The following is a 19868-nucleotide window of genomic DNA, read 5'->3' on the forward strand; positions in this document are numbered from 1 at the left end:
TTTCCTCGCTGTGCTTCACCATTACAGTCTTTTTACATAGTCAGGTTACTTTTATATGCTGGCTGTGTGCTGTAATTACTCAGCCGACTTTGGAATGGAATACTGTTCTTTTTCCTGAAATGCATTACTTCTACTGGAGTCAAAAAAGAAAGAGTCTGAATTATGCACATGCACCATTAATATGCATAGACAATTATATATACAGAAAAACAGCTAATTTGGAAATATAAATTATATGCCAATATAAATATGGCATTGCTGCCTTACGTATTTATATCTGGCTGTTGTAAGTTTCATGTTCTTATGGGCGGAATCTGGCACAGCTGTCACAACCATATGTTTTCTTAATCAAACAGAAATAACCATCCTTCCTCAAGGCCTAATGGTGTATGTAAGATAAAAAAATTTTTTTGTAGTAGTGATGAACACAGGAGAGCATATATAATAAGGCTTCAGCATTGTTACACTGTTACAGTTTGTCAAAATCAGTAACAGTAATTATTTAAGGTAGACAGCTTGATTGCAAACGAACATCTTTGTAAACACTTGGTTATTTAAATCTATTTAGACCATGTACATGCATCTAATGCAGAGACCACATCAGCCATGTGGTTTTTTTTTTCAAATGGAGCCGTACTGCACTTTTAGGCAGGGATTTCTCTAAGGTGGATTTGACATTTGGTCGGGAGCAATTAGTGGGGATTCATTTCATATATATGAAGGTCACATATTATGTAAGAAGTAATAGTGTACCATGTGTATTACATTTTAATTAAACTTATCCAGGCACCCACCCATCTCCTATTGTGTCTAAAATAAGTTGTTGTTGTTCAAAACCAAAGGAGGAATAAGAATTTTTCATATATATATATGTGTGTGTGTGTGTGTGTGTGTGTGTATATATAAATATAAATAATGACAATTCCTTACCGTGCACAATTTGCATAGGATTTTGTTTTGAAAGAAGAAATGGCTACTTGGCTCCGCTCTTCTATGTTTGCAGATTACGGGCTTGATTACTTCCTGTTGAGGTGGGGATGGAAAGGCAGCGTTGGAGATTTGAGTGGTAGATTGCGCTTTTGTTGTGCAAACTTGCAAAAGCAGCTTTGCATGCTCAGCCAAGGCAAGAGCGCCATCCTGGTTAATGAGTTTAATCTCCACACACCTCAGGCTTCAAGCCCACAGTGTTTTATGCAAAGCAGGTATTGCCATGCCTGTTTCACCCTCCTCTGCCGAATTAAACATATCCGTTATTTTTTGTTCTTCGTTATGCCCCATTTGCAGGGCCTGGAGGACACTTAGTGACTTTTTGTGGTGCTAACGAGCATCAGTGCATCCTCTTGGGCTGTTTTTTTGCATTGTCAAGGGTTAAAAGTTTTCATCATAAATGATATTCAGTTGAGCTTGCTTCCTAGTTGATTCCTCTTTCTCCACCTACTCCAGATAAGTGCAGAGGTCTGAAGTACAAAATGTCAGTGGCCTGACAGCATTTATGGCACCACTTATAAGTTAATGTGAAGTCGATGGGTTTGGCTAATTATAGGAGGTAGAGATCTGCACGTCCACCATTTAATGCCAGCATGATTCTGTTCAAAATGAAATCTTTTGTAAAAACAGGTCAGTTTTTGCTCATAAATAAATAAAGAGCTTGGGGAGTCTCAGTCCATTACAGTGACTGAAGTCACCATGGCTGTCAGCAGTGTCATCTCTGATGAGGGCTCAGTACCAGATGAGGACTGGTTGGAGTTTGCAGACTGTTGGGGCTGATGATCAGGGAAGCGTTGTGCCTTTAGGCCACTGGACCACAGAAGCAGGATGACCGGAACAAAGGCTACAACTGAATCCAACACCCAGGTAAACTGGGTGAAGGGCTGATAGCATGCTTTCCCATGAAAAAGTATGTTATGTTGAACTAGGGGTCTGCGTACGGCTGAAAGATATATTGAAATTGAACCGAAAGTTTATCTTATAAATCGTAACGACTGCAATTTTGCAACCCTTCTTCTCTGTCAGGGTTGCTGTGGGAAGATGCATGCACAGACATACATAAGACAGTCAGTGAGTGAGAGACTTGGTGACCCCCTGTGGCGTTGAGGTGTCAGGCAGAAGAGAAGCAGGTGCAGCAATGCATGGGCAGAGCGTGTTCAGACGACAGTCTGTCCGTCCAAGGGGGCATACAGCAGAGTAAACAAAGTTCAGAACAAATTTTATAAGGAGATTAGACAGACTTGGTTCTTTGTAGAAAGAAACCTGAAATAAGCTAGAAGCTTGCTCATATATATTGGCCGGGAGTGCTTTAGAAAGAATCAAGGATTCTTCTCACATATTTGATAGAAAAGTCACTTCATGACGTAATTGTCCTGTTGTCATGAAAAATGTGCATCACAGACCAAATGCCCTTGCCCATGAATGCAGTGCCGACTGAAGTTTGACAAAAAAAAATCAAACCATGATACATTGTGCAAAAGCACGAAACCCTAACCGCTGCGCAAGAGTGAAGCTGATTGGGCAAATGGTATGGTTTCGTATCTAGAGCCATACAAGCCATAGAAAACAATGGGTTTCGGAGCAAAGTAGTCTGAAAACATCTGTACTCTAATCTTGTTGCGCTGATGTCCATGTGTGATAGACAATCATGCTCATCAATCAGATGTGTCCCATGTTAAAGCCACGCCCACTTAAATGCAAGCAAGGATGCTCGCACACAACTGGTGCTATGAACAGCGCAGTGTAGCTCATTATTCAATGTACAGTTATGCTTCAGTTTTTAATACACATTTTATCTTGAATAATCACAAATTAAATATCTGTAAAATAGATCACGATTTTCTTCAAATCATTCAGCCCAAGCCGAATGGCTCAAATCCAGTTTTATAATTGATATAAGCTTTGGGTAATGTCATATTCCAGTGTGAAATAATGATGGTTTATGATCAGAGCTATGAGTCGCTCTTAAGCTGTGGTAATCAAGTTGTCATTTTCAGCAATCAAACTAAGCAACAAGAACATAAATTGGCCGAAAGAGAGAGTTTCACTCCTTCTCTGCAGGATCCAGAAATGCTGAAGTAGGTATCCTCTGGAGAGTCAGATCACTGGGAAGACAGTCAATGTTAATCCATAATCCGTAATGCATTTCTGATATCTGTGCACTAGATCCACACCCCATTTGTGCAACAACTGGGAGTCATTTTATGTCCGAGAGCCATGTTATGTCCTGAAAACAGAGTGCTGGAAAACATGGCTGCAGTAAACAGTCACTCGAGAAGGAACGTGCCCTTTGTTGTAGGTCCTTGTAATAGACATTATGACAAGTTTCTCCACTAGGACTCCCATGGACTTATTGAACTGGACCAATTCATCTCAGTGACGGATGATTGTGTGGATCGGGGTGATAATGTATAGCAGCACTTGGCCTCTTTTGCTATTGGCAGTTGCAGCACATGGCAGTCATAGTAGAGTTTTCACTAGCACCTGTGATACGCATACAATAACACTGTTACACTTTTATTTTTTATTATTGCATGTTTATTCATGCCTTTACATAATTATCATGTTTAACACATTTCTCACCACTGTAAATTGTCAGATGATAGGTAGTCAAATAAGAGCCTTCTTTTCCTTCCTCCATCCCTAACAGCTTGCTGTGATGTGTTGTGACTGAGCAGCTCTGTGATATGTTGTGACTGAGCAATGGGTTTCTGCTCTGCCATAAACAACTCCAGAGACTTGGAAATATGTTGGAATGGAGGAGTTGCCTCCGCTTATCATCAGATTGCCATAAATGTCGGACATTGAGAAGGATGTCTTCCAGGACGGGGTAATTGGCCTCACTCAATTAGAAGATAATGGGGATTTAAGAAACAGAAATAATTGAAATGAGATAATTGTTTCCGTGAGAGACGGTAACTCATTTCTCTTGGAGCCCTCCATGAATGACAAGTAACATGCAACCAAGCAAATGCCCATCATCCCACCAAGCAAATGCAAGGGCACGGATACTGGCATCCTTAATTTAATTACCCTCACATGTTCCCTCAACATAAACCTTGACAAATGGTTTCAATTAAAATGCCCTCTTTTATAAAGAACAGGAGACCACCCGTCTGCAAGGCCAGGTTTATTAGTGCAATCGTTTCTTTTACAGACCCTTTGTTTTACAGCAGGAACTTTTTTTTACACTGGGAAAGGGAATTAAAAACCTCTCATCTCTTTTCTTTAGGCCTGATCCCTTTTCATTCTTGACCGTCATATATCATCATAAGCCCAATTGAAAAATCCATATGGACTTGTGAAGTTAAACTCTGTTAAAGGATGTTAGAAAGCTATTTTTCTGTATAATGGAAGCCTGCAGCCGCCTGCTCTCCCAACCTGAAATGGGCTGTAATTTTGACTGATGGCGCAAGTGCTCTTGCCACCACTGCCAGAAGGTCACCTGTGATTCAGCTGCATCTCTGGGTTAACAGACAGGGCTGAACAGATATTAACTGATCTGGCTCTGAACGAATGATCGAGAGAACTTTCGACAGTTCTGCCTTAGTACACTACATTGAAGGCTATTTTGATTGATTTTTAATATACAGTATTCTTGCTGCAGTGTTTCACAGTGACACTCACTTCACTTTCACTTCACTTAAAGAGACAAAAAGAAGTAAACAAAAAAATTGGGGCTAGTGGTGGCCTAGCGGGTAAGGACGCAGACCAGTAATCCGAAGATTGCCAGTTTGAGTCCTGAACTGCCAAGGTGCCACTGAGTAAGGTACCGTCTCCACACACTGCTCCCCAGGTGCCTCCATGGTTGCCCACTGCTCACTAAGGTGACGGTCTAGATTCAGAGGACACATTATGTTTGTGTCACCATGTGCTGTGCTGCTGCAGTGTTTCACAATGACCATCACTTCACTTTTACTTCCTTGATACATACAGTACAGGCCAAAAGTTTGGACACACCTTCTCATTCAATGTGTTTTCTTTATTTTCATGACCATTTACATTGGCAGATTCTCACTGAAGGCATCAAAACTATGAATGAACACATGTGGAGTTATGTACTTAACAAAAAGTGGAGACCTGGCCTCAGAGTTATGGTTCAGCTATTAGCGTTGTGCCTATTTATTTCTAAAAAATTGCTGATATATATTGATATTTGATTAAGTTATCAAAGCATCCAAATGCATTGGTTGAGGATCCCTGTCTGAATCCCATAAATCTTAGCAACATACTGTTTTTGCTTTTTGCTTATCATGTAGACTACGTGTCCTGATTTGGAGATCATAGCTCCCTGTGGGCATATTAATAAGAAATGTAAATGAAATTGCATGAGTTAATGAAACATAATTGCTTGCACTTCAAAGCAAGTATGGGCATGTGCTGTGATGAGTTAATAACTGGGCGGATTGAACTGGAGTCTGTGAAATGCTCGTGTGTCTTGTAAAGCCAAGGCGCCCCAACGGCTACGGTGAACAGTGTATTACTCCTTTTCCCAGGCTAACTATAAAGTTGTACAAGTTATGTTCCACTTTTTACAAGTAGCTGCAAACTTTTTTGCGGCATGACCCCACAGCCATCCATGCTTTTTATTCTAGAGTAATGGTCACAGTAAGCTGGATGCAATCTTTGGACCATTAAGCAATGAGCATATTAAATAATTTAAGGTTAACTAAATTATTCTGGATGGAAAATGCAGAGCACTTGGAACAAAGCATTGTTAAAAAAATTATATTTTGTTTGATCATGTCCCTGGAATGAAATATGATGCCATATGGTGCAAAAAAGTTGCTTTATTGGAGTGCAGTGTGCAGACAGACAGGCTTCTGGACTTGTGGAATATCTAGTGGGGGGGTGTATCAGCACCTTTAGCCTTTCTATTTTCATATTTTAAGAGAGAGAGTCAATTTTACCTTGTGCACTTTTGTCCCTGTTGTCCCTGTCAACCCTAACCTTCGACACACACACGTATACACACAAATTTACACACTTGCCAGCTTGTCTTCCTGACACTGTGGCAATTAAGGGAGAAAGCTACCCTATGATCTCATGCTCTGTCAAAGCAAATAATTAGCTTCAAGCCCAAATCTATGAGGAATGGCTTAAAATCCTGACAGATGCACACACACACACACACACACACTCATTTGTTGCCTCTCTAGGTAGCTTTCAGCTGAAGAGTGTTGTCAGGCATACTGTTCATTTGCATTGTGTAGAAGGGAAAGGTGACTGACTTTTTGCCAGTCAGCTCTCCTCCCAGGGGCAGCGAGTTCAGCACTAACATCCTTACACACTCTCCACGGGTGAACGGGTCACATTTACAGTAGGCATGGACAGATTGATCCAAATATTGAAACCAATGTTGATAGTCGTACCTGTTTGCTCCCACTTCATGCAGAAAAAAACATGCAGACTCAAAGACTGAAATACCGGCATGCATGCCAGAAACAGCAGAGCTTGGCCTTGAAGACACTCATCCTACATTACACACCCATATTTTCCCTGATTAAACTTCTCCGATCTGCTCATCAGAGGTGTGGAGAATGTGATGTGGCAGGTGGAGTCAAGGGTTCTACCAGTCCACGATCCTCCTTCGATCTCCATCGCTGTCCTCAGTATTACAGACCTCGGTTCTCTGAACAGAACCGCAGGCCATCATGGGCAGGGCCATTTGTAAGAATGAGCTGTATGAAAAGCCCGGGCACAGGGGGCAAGGGCAGTGCCCAGGCATTGGCAGGGGGGCTGCCAATGCCATGTATTATGCATGGGCACCATTACAGCCCAGCAGACAGAAATAGGAGTCGGGACTTGGCAACTTGGATTATGAATGTGTGTATGTGTTTCAGGCTAAGTGTGTGTATAATTTCTTGGAGTGCTACCATCACACGGCCCATCACTGCAGCAGGCTTATGATTCCCTGCTGCCCTGGTGAAATGTGCTTAATCCAGGCTTTGCTGAGAGCCCCCCTCTTATGTCCCACTGGCTATAGCCCGTTACCATTTAGCCTTTCTGTAGCCTCTTTAGCTGCAGTGACAAATTATGAAAATGTTGTTTTTTGTGCTTTTTGGTAACACTTTAGGTGTAAAAGGGCATTAACTAATGTTTGTGTGTGTGTCTGTGTGTTTGATTTTCCAGACATCGATGAATGTGCCGAGGGTCTCATTCAGTGTCAGAACCACTCCCGCTGTGTCAACCTCCCCGGCTGGTACCACTGCCAGTGCAGGAACGGTTTCCATGACAATGGCTCCTACCTGCTTGACGGGAGCTCCTGTGTTGGTGAGCAGTAATTACGGGAGCCTCGGCCGCTCCTCCTCCTCCACACTGAAACCGGCCGTGCAGCCACCCCACACTTCCTGGCCTTTTCCGAATCAAACTTCTGACTTTGGGTTTCTATTCATTTAGTTCTAGAACACATGCAATATTTAGTACCTGTTCAGGCATTTTCTTATGTACCTTTGAGCCTTTGATTGGTCAAATACCTCAGTGATTAAAACCAGTGTTTCAGCTGGCAACATCCTAACAACATCCTGAATAACCTAAAGGCCTAAAAAAATGGGATTACTGATATTACATAAATTGGCCAAAGCATTATTAAAACCTAAACTTGAACAGGTGAACTCTTTATATGGGCAGTGGTGGCCTAACGGTTAAGGAAGCGGTCCCGTAAACAGAAGGTTCCCGAGCCACCGAGGTGCCACTGGGCAAAGCACCGCCCCCACACACTGCTCCCCGGGCACCTGTCATGGCTGCCCGCTGCTCACCAAGGGCGATAGTTAAAAACAGAGGACACGTTTTGTTGTATCACCGTGTGCTGTGCTGCAGTGTTTCACGATGACAATCACTTCACTTTCACTTTCATTTCCTCACATCACACTTATAGTTAAAAACGTGGTTTGAATTCGCTAGAAAGTGCAAAGATTCATGGTCATGATTTCATATTTATCCTGTTCCACAGTCATGTGCGCATGAGGCGATGCGCCTATCATGCACACATTGTCCCTGCTGTACAAGACTGTGGAGGCATTGTAATGTTCAGGGGTGGCTTCCGTTGGTCAGGTCTGTGTTCAGAAACATAAAATGATGTCAGCGGCCTACGTGAATATCCTGAATGACCACAGGCATATCTCAAGACGTCAATGCCAGGGTTCATCACTTGTGAAACACTTTTTTTCACACGTGGATTGTGATGTATTTGGGATGTGTAGACCTTATGCAGGGGCTCGACACTCCCGCCCACATAACAACATTTCAAGACTGAATAAATAAATGTTGTGACATTGCCTTCATTTCTCAAAAGACTCCAGTGCAATTAGAGTGCAATTACAGACTTAATTTTTTTGTTTTGGCAGGACAGTGTAATTATTGCATGCTTACTGCAGGTGACCCTATCCATCTGTTAACAGCAAGAAAGCAGTAGAGGGGGGTGGTCATGTGGAAAGGGGCAGAGGGGGAAAAGAAAAAACAGAAATCAGGTTGTTTCTCGTGACCCACACCAAACCTGTTACACAGAGCACACATGTTGATTACATGGCTTGTGGAGGCCATGGTAAGTGACCTACATGTTTGATTAAATATTAAAACGTTTGATTAGCGATGCCTCCAAGGAAAGCGAGTGTGAAAGCGAGAGCGGGGCATGACGAACGGGGCTTAACCCTCTTCTGTGAGCCCAATTTACTCGTTCACTTTTTATGGAATTTTAATAATTCAAATATGCCGGCTGTTTTAGGGCTTTCATGTTGCAATGAATTATAGTCAATAATAGTCATTTTACTATATATATAGTCAGTTTACTGTATTTGGTTTACTCAGAGCAAAAACTGCATCTGTGTCATTTCTTTGTTGCACTTTGGAGTGCTTTCTTAAAAGTCCTTACAGTTCTCTTTTAATCAACCTGTCAGATGAATGAATGATGTTCATAATGGTCTTACCACAAAACCAGAGGGAAGCTCAATTAGTGAAATCTATCTGTCTGTCTGTCTGTCTGTAAAGACTGGCGCATCCTGGGGAAATGTAGGACTGTAAAATGGGCTGTAAATCTGCACCATCGCTGAATTCCGGAATAAGACTTAAGATACAGAATTAGTAGACCACCAAGAACGATATAAAAAATTGTGTCATTTAAAAAAGTAGTTATTGTTGAATACTGAGCTCACTGCCTGTAATGTATAAAATGCATGTTTTAAATTCATGTGTAAAACACACTTGTTTGTTTGTCTTTTTCATTATTTTTGGGTGGTGAATTTGTCAGTTCCTTTTTGCATTTTGACATTTTCATGAATGAAATATCAGCTTGAATATTATATTGTTTGCATTTGAGTATCCCCAACACAATTCTCGCTCAAAATGCACAAACCATTTTCCTATTCTGAACAAATGTGGCTGTTCTATGTGTTCTTTTGGACCCAACCATGACGCACTGATAGTCCTGATACCCCATTGTTCTTTGCAAAATTGCACATACTAAAAAAAAAGTACTGCAGTACAGCTGCTCATGAAGGAATCTAGCTAAAAGGTTAGTAGCATTCTCTCAACAAGGCAACACCGAGGATAATGCTGCCTGCCTTAGGAAGCGACCGTTTTTCCTGGAATAAGACAGGGAAGCACATTCCTGAATCCAGACATCAAGATTCCACCTGCTCCCCTTTTCACAGGAATTATTTCTAGATGTTATTTTTTTTTGTCTGTTTTGTGTGTGTGTTTATGAATGAGGGTGATACACGGAGAAAATACAATTGTCTTTTGACCTATGCTGCCTGCGCATGCATAACTCTGCTTCTTTATGCATGTGTGTACTTTTCTTGGAATATAAAACTTTTTCTGTGCGTGTGTGCATGAATTTGAACAGATATTTATTTATCCATATGTTGCAGTTATGGAGATTTTTATGAACAGATTGCGCATAAAAAAAAATCAGCGTAACGGGAAGTGGGCACACCGCTGCGTGTGCTCTATCACTCTGATATACGCAACCTTTCCATATGGCCGCTTAAAGACACCCGCATGATATACAGTGGAAATGTGGAAATACATAGCTGCCTGATGTTTGGTAATTACCAACATCTGTCTTTCAGATTAATTGTCTAGCATGAGATTGCATGTATATGTGGGTAGCTTGTGTGGGTGCTTGTATGCATGAAGGTGTTCACATAGCTTCAACAACATGGCAAAAGTGCCATGGACACCTATTAATCAGTAATGTGTTGCGACGACCCACTTTCTCTGACGGCAATTTCATTTAGTTTATGCAAATCGCTCATCAAATTGTCATATGAAGTGTCAGGATGTTTTTTTTCCCCTCTCTATCTGTGAAGGAGAGTTTTTACGGAGTCCAATTAGAATTTCGTTAACCGCTTAGCTGCAGGTCCAGCTCAAAGCCAGAAGGGATCTGAGCTCTGAATTCACACCGTTTAAATCCCCGGTGAGAATAAAAAATGGTTCTTGAGTAGATTTTTTTTTTTTTTATGGCCCATGCACCTGGTGTATTTTTATTGGCCTGGAATCATATTAGTGCACGAGGGAGAGGGTCGCCTGTCTGCCTCGTTGCTTTAAAGTCTTGTATTGATTTGAAAAGAATTGAGTTTGGATGAAAGCGTGTTCATGTACAAAGTGAAATACCAACGTACGGCGTCAGCAGAGGAGATGGTAATGAGATGATGGGGTTCAAGCTTTGTGCTTTGCAAAGAGATTTTGAGGCTTTTAAACACTTTTCACAAGTGACAAGAAAGATCATGTGAGACAATGCTGATGCAGGGTCCAATGATAGAGTGTCACTAAACAGTGGAGTTATATGTTTTTTCATATAAAGTTTTTTTTTGTTTTGTTTAATTTTACATTGTAGTACAGCACAAACTCAAGTGAATTATTGAGTGTATTATTCCTGTAATAGTTATATATGATGTCTGAAAATCATCAAGAAAATGACTGACAATCTTGCTGAGTTCACTGTCCATAAGGCGCTAGCTGGTCACATGACCAGTTGCCACCAAGTATTTACATATTTAAAGACATTAGAAACATTTGATGACTCACGCTAAAATATTTGATGCCCTGTGAAACAGCATCATGTTTATTCATGATGTTTAATTTATGTGATTAATTACTATGTTAATGTAATTAATTAAAATCTAATGTCACCACAGTTTTCAGACTGCTGTTATCTGGACCTTGAGGGCTTTTTAGACTCGAGACCTTTTTCAGTCTGATCTGCTTCCTCTTCTGTCATTAGAATGATGTCACCTAGCCAGTACATTGTTTGAGTTACTGTGTGTGTTTGTGTGTATTGTAGATATCGATGAGTGTAGCACTCAGACACACACCTGCTGGAATGAATCTGTGTGCGTGAACCTGCTGGGCGGTTTCGACTGCATGTGCACCTCTGGCCCAGAATGCACTGGGGACTGCCCTCATGAGGAGGGGCTCAAGCGGAATGGCCAGGAGTGGAACCTCAGACAAGACCGCTGCTCCATCTGCTCCTGCAAGGTACACATGTGCATACGTATATATATATATATATATACACACACACACACACACACACACATGAATACACCCACATACAATATCTATTCATAAAATTGTCTAAATTCCATTCCAAACCATATGCATAAATTTTGAGGTTCCCCTTTTTTTACGTATACAAGTCGTATACTAAATCAATTGAGCAGTAATGTTTATATTCTTAAAATGCCTCTGCACTTGCCTTTTCAATGTTTTAGTTATCAAATTTTAAATATGGGTTTCATCCTTCTGGAGCTATTAGCAAAACCGTAATTCAGTGATTCATCTGAAAAGGAGAATAACAGAGATTAATTCAAACACTACTATGTCTAGTGTGCGTGTGTTAACATATATTTCACCGTTGTAATAACTTTTAGTGTAAAGTGTAATTTGTACGGTAACTATGAAACATAATCATTGCATTACAATTCGTGTAAGCGTAAACCTCAGAATCAAATCTATTTGTTAGGCTAATTTGTTTATGAAATGAAATCTTTTTTTATGGTAAGTAAGCATCATGCTACTCACAATACAATGGCACCTTATTCTGCATAATTTCACGTTGAGAGTTGGTCAGGCTGCCAGGACCTACAGTCATGCTATGCTTTGCGTTGTTCGAGCTGTCTGTGGAAAATGTTCTTTTGTTTTCTTCGTGTGTGTATGTGTGTGTGTGTGTGTGTGTCAGAGTTGCTGAAGTGTGTGCAACATCCGGGCCCCCATCAGCGCTTAGCCTGGTGATCTCTCATCAGAACCTCTGCACGCAGTCACGCTCTCTTGCGGACACGCCGATTTCCCCTCACTTCACCGTAGTGATTTATTGGCCTAAACTACAGTACATGCTGCACCTCCCAATGCTGCCAACACTTAGTGCGCATTAATAACAAAAGAAGACAACAGTAATTATAACTTAAGGTGACTGCTGGCCTCTTAATTACAAAAGCCTGCATCGCTCCTACGACCCCTGGCCACTTTATTAGGCACAGCGACGTTACAGGAATATTAAAAAATGTGTATGGACGCGGACAGTAGCCTGGCTGCTGTGGCTGCCGCTGTGTCAGCCACCCACTGGCCCATTCATCAGACCATTTCTGACCAGGGGACCTCTGCCGACCAGATGTCATTTACGTGTGGGGCCATTCTCAACACTGCTGACACCGCTGTCACCAGGGTGAGATTGGTGTTGTGCTGCCACTGCCACAGCTGGGTAGCGCGGGTGGTGAGATACGAATCGCCAGCGAAGGGTTAAAGCAGCCCGCGTGTAATAAAGGGGTCAGGGAGCGTACCGAGATAACGGCGACGGGGAATAATGGGGAGGGAGGGAGAAAACAAAAGCTTTTTCTTCCCCTCTAATTCCCTGCGCTCACTCACAGCTTCTCACCAGCCAGATAAATCAGGCCGAAATGCTGTTGCTGCCCTAGTGAGTGCCCTTCAGACATCAGACCGCCCTCAGCCCCGCTGCTCCACAGCGCCCCTCCATCCATTATTATGTTACATAACGGCCATAAATATTTGAATGCGGGTAAAGTCTGAAATATTGATTGGCGACGTCTGCGGCGTAGCGCCACACTTCCAGCAGTCGGATTACTGTCAGACGGAATAAGACGCGGTTCTCTCCCTCCGCCGTGCAGGTGTAGGCTGTCCCTTGGGTGGCCAGAACAATCCGACACGTTTCATGCTGTGGGGGTCTGTCCGAAATGAATACATAGCGAGTAGCGCGCGACGTCGACGTGATGAATGGTTTTACCGTAGAGCCCGGCGTAATCTCGTTCTCCCAACTACAGTGGACGCACCGTTCGAGAACCATTCAGCGAGGTAAACCTGAGGCCTTTCAACTGCAGACGGAGCTGCGATGCTGTGTGGAAAATTGTCCTGTCAGTTTAAAGTGTCCGTGTGTGTGTGTGTGTGTGTGTGTGTGTGTGTGTGTGGCGGCCGCCTTTTTTCATTTTTATATCGGTGCAGTTTATCTCAGCACGTTGTCATGCCAGTGCCTCTTTTATATGACCCGCCGTGAAAGTCAGCGTTTCTGACTGCTCCAGGGAGGAATGCAGAACCGCCTCTGTGGTGTGTGTGTGTGTGTGTGTGTGTGTGTGTGTGTGATGTGACAGGTGAGAGGAAGGTTTGCAGGTAGATGTAGACGGCTGCTGCTTGGTCACGTGCGCCCCCTTCCCGAGGAGTCTGGTCTACAGCTCAATTACAGGCGGCGTGCGGAGGAGGTGTTCCACTTTATTTGAGTTCATGTATTCAGGGCACCTAATCTTGATTTCATCTCGCACTTACTTACATCAGATGCTTTTACACAAATCACTGCCAAAGTATGCCAATAAAAAAAAAAAAAAACGTATATAATGTTGTGGAATTCGTGTTGTGGCTTCTCGAGTAACTTTTTTTTTCAGGTCACATCTTCTTAATGGCCGTTGTAGTTATCACAATTTAGGGCAGGTAATGCATAATGCAGAGGAGCAGACAGTGGTGCAGGTCCCTGGAGTTTCGTTCTGCCACTTTCAGCAATTACCCAGACGTTGAATATACTGGCTGTGGGATTGGGACAAATGTCCTTTCTGCATCGGTAGACTCATTCTAAATTTAGAAAGGGGTATTGATATTAACATTATGTATTATCTATTTGTGAATCCTTCAGTTGATTCAGCTGAGGAGCTGTAAGGGTGAACATTTCTCAAAATTTTTCTCAAAAATGTCTCAGTTATATTCATTACATCACAAACCATATCTTTATATTACTGGTCCAACAAATGATCTGTTAACATTTCCCTCTTTACATTTGGTTGTCCAATAAGGAATGGAAGTACACATTAAGTATGTCACCAAGAGTTCCACGGAGAGAGAGAGAGAGAGAGAGAGAGAGAGAGAGCATTTGTATCTGTCCTCTGTTTCTCTCTGTTTTCATTCATTCAAGAATACCGACTGGTCAGATTAGTGAATCTAGCATTTGTAAAATATTCCCCATCCCCAATATTCCCAATTTTTAAACTTTTTATGCTGAGACATCAACACATCAGTCATACTTAGGTTCTATGTTGACTGACTGACTAAATAAATGCATTGCATAGTAAATGAATGGGTGAACCTGACAAAATAGTTATCTTTGTTGACACCTGACCGGTGCTGGGACACTGACCAATCAGCACATAGCATGAACTCGGTGGTTGAGTGGTGGAGCACTAGGTCCTCCCCGACTGTGGGATGACCGCGTAGTTCCGAGTGTAATGTCCCTACTTCCTTTAACATTCCCGTCCGGACAGGACGGCCACGTTTTCTGCCGGCGGAAGGAGTGCGACTGCGAGGACCCCGAGGAAGACCTGTCCTGCTGCCCGGAGTGCGACAGCCGGCTGAGCAGCCAGTGCCTCCACCAGAGCGGGCACACTGTGTACCGCAGCGGCGACTCCTGGATCTACAGCTGTCAGCAGTGCAGATGCCTGGTTGGTGACCGTCTCAGATTGGCGCCAGCCATCGTTTTATTGGGGCGCAGCGGGCACCCCAGTTTCAGTGTGGTGAAGAAACGCCGGGTTAAAACACAGCTAATGCATGACAAATGACCTCACCCACTTTAAGGTTACTCATGATGTGCTGTTAGCATGCGCACAACGGGCCCACTACCTCGAATCCTCGATGCCTCGTCAGGCCTCCAGTCTTAATCAGTAACTAATTAAAGGGAGCAATGAAACGGAACCATAAAGAATCCTGACTGGCCCCGGCAAAATTGTATTTGACGCCGGCTGCCTGGACAAGTTAATTGCTTTGTCGTCATCAGCCGCGTTATTTTTGCCGCCAAGACGTGAACTTTAGCGTTGGGCGAACATTCGTGGATGAAACCTTCAAGAGAAGCAAGAAGCACAAAATCTGCTAATGAGCCTCTCGGGCCACATCGTTTTTTTCTTTGCAAAGATACACATATATGTGTATCTTAATGTTAGCGCTTCTTAGCATGTTAGCGCTGTCGTTAATGCTCTTATTTAATTGCGCCCCGAATCCCAAATAAAAAGATGGCAGGAGCGAGATGGAGGTGGAGGTAATCCCTTTATCAATTGAATCGCCCTCCGCTCCCCCTGCAAAGCAGTGGGCCATTACCCCGGCGGGCCTTAGTGGGGGTGTTCGTGGTGTTCATGGCAGCTTTAAAGTTAAAGCCACGGAAAAACGCAGGGCCGTTCGCCACACGGAGATAGCGATTTTAATTGATTCGTATCGGGGGGGGGGAGGCCAGCGTTGCAGTCGGCCACGTTCGATGCCAGCGTTGAGCTCCCGGGGACCAGAGTCACTTTTATCTGATCAGCCCGGCTCTTTACACAGGTCGACGCCATTCTACCCCCCCCCCCCCCCCCTCTAGGTATCTGTATCTCTCTGCTTTTTCTTTTTTCTTGCTTTCTTTAACCTGACTGTTTGTGTCAGTGTTGCTGATGCCTCTGATCTCCACGCGCAGGAGGGCGAGGTGGACTGCTGGCCGCTGGCCTGTCCGATTTTGTCCTGTGACTACACGGCCGTGTCGGAAGGGGAGTGCTGCCCGCGCTGTGTCGGTGACCCTTGCCTGGCCGATAACGTGGCGTACGACATCAGACAGACGTGCCAGGACCCTGCCGGGATCACCCGCCTCAGCGGGGCTGTGTGGAACATGCCCAGCACGCCATGCACCTCCTGCAAATGCAAGGTAAACACTAAGGTGCTGCGGCAGCGGTTTCCTTTTTCATTCATTTCTCAACTGATGGGCATGTGACTGTTAAATATCAAGTGTTTCAATCAAAAGTGCAACACAATAATTGCAAAAAAATATATATTATAATCAGCACTTAGGAAAGGCTCAAAGGTCAAAACAGGATGAAATGGTTCTCACTGTTTAGTGCAATTTTGTTGTCATGATCGTCCAATCAAAAGGTCATGTTGTAGAAATTCAACAAATAATGGACATGGAATGGCTGCCACATAGACAGAAAGGCAGTTTTTTTCCTACTGCATGTAAATGGATAAACCGATTTGTGATGCTGAAGTTCTGAGTGTTGAAGCCCATCAGGGTTTCTTTTTATGTCTGTCTCTCTTTGCCTAGAACATATTGTCTGATGAAACAAGCATGCTTTTAGAGAAGTGGCAGTCATATTAAAATCGTGTTGCTCCGGAACGAGCCTTTATTTCCATGTGACTCAATATTAGAGAGGTAGGAAGGCCGTGTCATTCTCGATAGTAGGAACAAGACAAGTCACCTTCATATTGACAACGGCTGTGATGTTGAAAACACTTTGAAGATCACCTCTAAAATGAACGTCTCCTCCGCATCACATGGTTCCCATGGCAATCGAGCGAGTTGCCTTCCCGACGGGAATGACTCCTCTCTGTTCTTTGTGTTCCTCCCGTTTGGCCAGAACGGCAGCATCTGCTGCTCGGTGGAGTTGGAATGCGTCCAGAACAACTAGCCAGCGCTCCTGAGGGATGCCTCCCACCCCACGGACCAGTGAGATCATCCCGTCTCCAGATCCACCCTTCTCCCTCCTTTTCCTCCTTTTACCTTCTTTGGATTTTATTTTTCTTCTCTTTCATGGACGTGAGAAGGACTGTCGGCCTGCCGGAGAAGGAACCCCGCCCCGCTGGAGGAAACGCTTGCGGCGGCTTCCAAAAAGGACGAAAGCGCATCTGACTGCGCGAGACTCGCGCCAAACTCAGCCAGCGACGCTCTCACTCACACCGCAACGCACGACCACTGCATCCTGCTGTCTGTGTATGTGTGTTTTAGTGTGCGCGTGTGTATTTGTTCCAACGTGTAGGTTCTGGAGCAAACTCACAAAACAAGAACACACACAGACAAAGGAGCTCGTACCGTCCACAAAGTCAACACAATTTTTTGGGGTCAGGGGTGTTATTTATTTCTTTCTTTAATCCTTTTTTTAATCCTTTAGAAGAAGGCCTCCGTTAGCATGCAGCATGAACACCGACGAAACCTGTCGGCGCGCCCCGCCCAGAGGTGCCGCGCTCATCTCCGGTGCGCAGGGACGTTTAATAGAGAGACAAGGTCCCCTGGTTCTGAAAAAGCACTAGCACATTCCTGATGTGATAACGTCATGACGGTGGAGCCGAAGGGGGGAGGGGGGGTCTGGCGTAATTAAAGCCGCATAACCCGCGCACCAGCCGTTCACATGCCAGGGTCACGCCCTGTTTGCTTATTGGCTGTCTTATTAAGAGCACGGGGCGGCGACACGTGAGCTACTGTGGCACAGAAAAGAAGAAAAGATAATGCCTGAGCTGGGGAGGCTCAATGTGCACCCCCACTCTTAATAACCTGTTTCAACGCACTTAACTCCGCATCTGACCTTGCGTCCTCTGGCTAATACGAGATTATTGTTCGGTACACTTTTCAGTGACCCGTACTTCAGTTCGGTTTTTGGTTTTTGTTTTTTTGGTTGTATTTTTTTTGCAGTCACCGCTCGTCATTTCATTTGGATCAATGCCTTTCTGCTCAAGTGCTGCTGAGCATCCCAACTTCATGGAAGTAGAAAATAATGGAAATCACTATTTCATACGGCGGCAAGCCCTCAATGTTTTATCTGTTTTTTGGGGGGATTTCTTTTATATATTTCCTGTCATAAATCAAATGCCAAACATTGTGCACGTGTATAGAAAGCAATGTGTACAAGAGCATATGAGGTTGTATAAGGATGTGTGTGTGTGTGTGTGTGTGTGTGTGTTGGGGGGAGGGGTGAATTTATGTATCCATGGCTTTTGTGGACGATGATTAATGTCTCTTTTTTACCCTGATACATTAGTAAAAATAGAATTTTTTGCTTGCAAATATGATCTAAACACAAATAAAAGTTAATTGCATTTTTTTTTCAAAGCATCAAAAGGAAGAATTCTTCCTTATTTTAATAAGCTTTGGGATCATAAAAATGGCAAAAAGGAAATCCAAAATCAACCCCCTGGCATTCATCTTATTTCACTCTGCTTTAATGACCCATGTTTACTTACCAATGATGTGAATTAAGAAAAAAATTAAGAAGAATAAAGATTTCAGAATTATGTAAATAAAGTGTAGAATTAAAAGGAAATGAAACACCATGTGAGTAATTTGTCTCCACAGAGCATCCTAAAAAGCACCATTTTCTTATTTCCCTGTCTGTGGTGTCACTGTAAATTCAGTTCATTCTTTTAATTACTGCCTTAATCCATTTAATGTAGTTCATTCTGTGTGCAAGTCTTCACTGCACTCCAATAGCAGGGAAAATGTGCAATGTAACAGACTCATCCAGACGCTTAAATCCCATGCAGAACGGTAATTTTACCATGTTGAAGGACTGGTTTACTCTTTAGGAGTGGAAATAATGTGACTGTATATTGTACAAATGTTAAAATCGCACATGTTGTTATTATTTCAAATATACAGATGAATTCTATTAACAAAGGACAATTATTGTGTTCCCCACTTCCTAGTGACATTTTTTAACATCACTGTTTCTGGACCTTACATACCCCAGTGTGCTTGTGAATTATTTTAATAGACTTCAGAAGGACAGTCCTACTGTAGGTCCATTTTCATTGTTAATGCACTGATCAGACTTCACTTTCTTAATTGTACTTACAGGGTTAAGTGTCATGACTTGGAGACTGTGTCGTGTTAAGAAACTTCTGTAAATTCACCGTTAATAAATATTTTAGTTGTTTACTTTGATGACTGAAAGTTTGCATTCATTTTTAAACAACCATAAAGATCAAATGTTGATTTAATGCTTGAAAGATGCTTCAGCATCTGATTATTCGCCATGCTGCATCTCCATATTCATATTCAGTTATTAACTAGTTTGTGCCAAATTATGTTACTCACTCATTCACTCACTATCCTTAATCACTTTGTCCTGTTACTCAGTGTCATGGCTGCCGAAGCCCATCTCAGCACACTGGGCACAGGGCAGAGACTCACCCAACGCAAGGAGCCAGCCCACCACAGGGTGCACATTTTGAGTTGTATTGTGAATGCCTTTGGATGGTGGGAGGAAACTGAAGAACCTGGAGGAAACCCACGCATGCATGGGGAACACATGCAAACTCCACACCATAAGGTCCGAGTATTTGAACTCACAACCTCAGAGCTGTGAGTCCATATCGCTAACTGGATGTAATATGGGTCATAATTTTTTACTTGGATTCTGAAATCCATTTTATTTAAATGCTGTTTTAGCGATTACCTAAACATGCCCTGAGAGCTTGTTGTCTGTGGTTGCCTGTGTCGCCATGAGATTTTCCAGGGGGTTTCGTTGGGTGTTTGTGCTGGGTACTGCGCTGATGGTGGCCGGGGTTGGTGCTGGCCCGGAGCAACAAACAGGCTGGGACCGCCCCTTTCTGTGATGTCACTAAGTCACATTGATGTGTGAGGAGCAGTATTTCTACCAGCATGT

The 19868-nt window shown here is 43.1% G+C and overlaps 1 protein-coding gene across 1 annotated transcript in view; it reads left to right on the forward strand.

The window, feature by feature from the left end:
- The window catches only part of LOC114766138 (protein kinase C-binding protein NELL1-like), a 139017-nt gene extending 119873 nt beyond the window's left edge, over positions 1-19144 (forward strand). Inside the window, exons 16-20 of the mRNA XM_028956769.1 lie at positions 7120-7260; positions 11270-11463; positions 14742-14918; positions 15917-16141; positions 16848-19144. Coding sequence (XP_028812602.1) covers positions 7120-7260; positions 11270-11463; positions 14742-14918; positions 15917-16141; positions 16848-16898 — 788 coding nt within the window. The 3' untranslated portion in view covers positions 16899-19144. The remainder of the gene's footprint in view (positions 1-7119; positions 7261-11269; positions 11464-14741; positions 14919-15916; positions 16142-16847) is intronic.
- The last annotated feature ends 724 nt before the right edge of the window (positions 19145-19868 follow it).

Source organism: Denticeps clupeoides, chromosome 16 (genome assembly GCF_900700375.1).
Source record: "Denticeps clupeoides chromosome 16, fDenClu1.1, whole genome shotgun sequence".
In the NCBI taxonomy this organism is placed as follows: domain Eukaryota; kingdom Metazoa; phylum Chordata; class Actinopteri; order Clupeiformes; family Denticipitidae; genus Denticeps; species Denticeps clupeoides.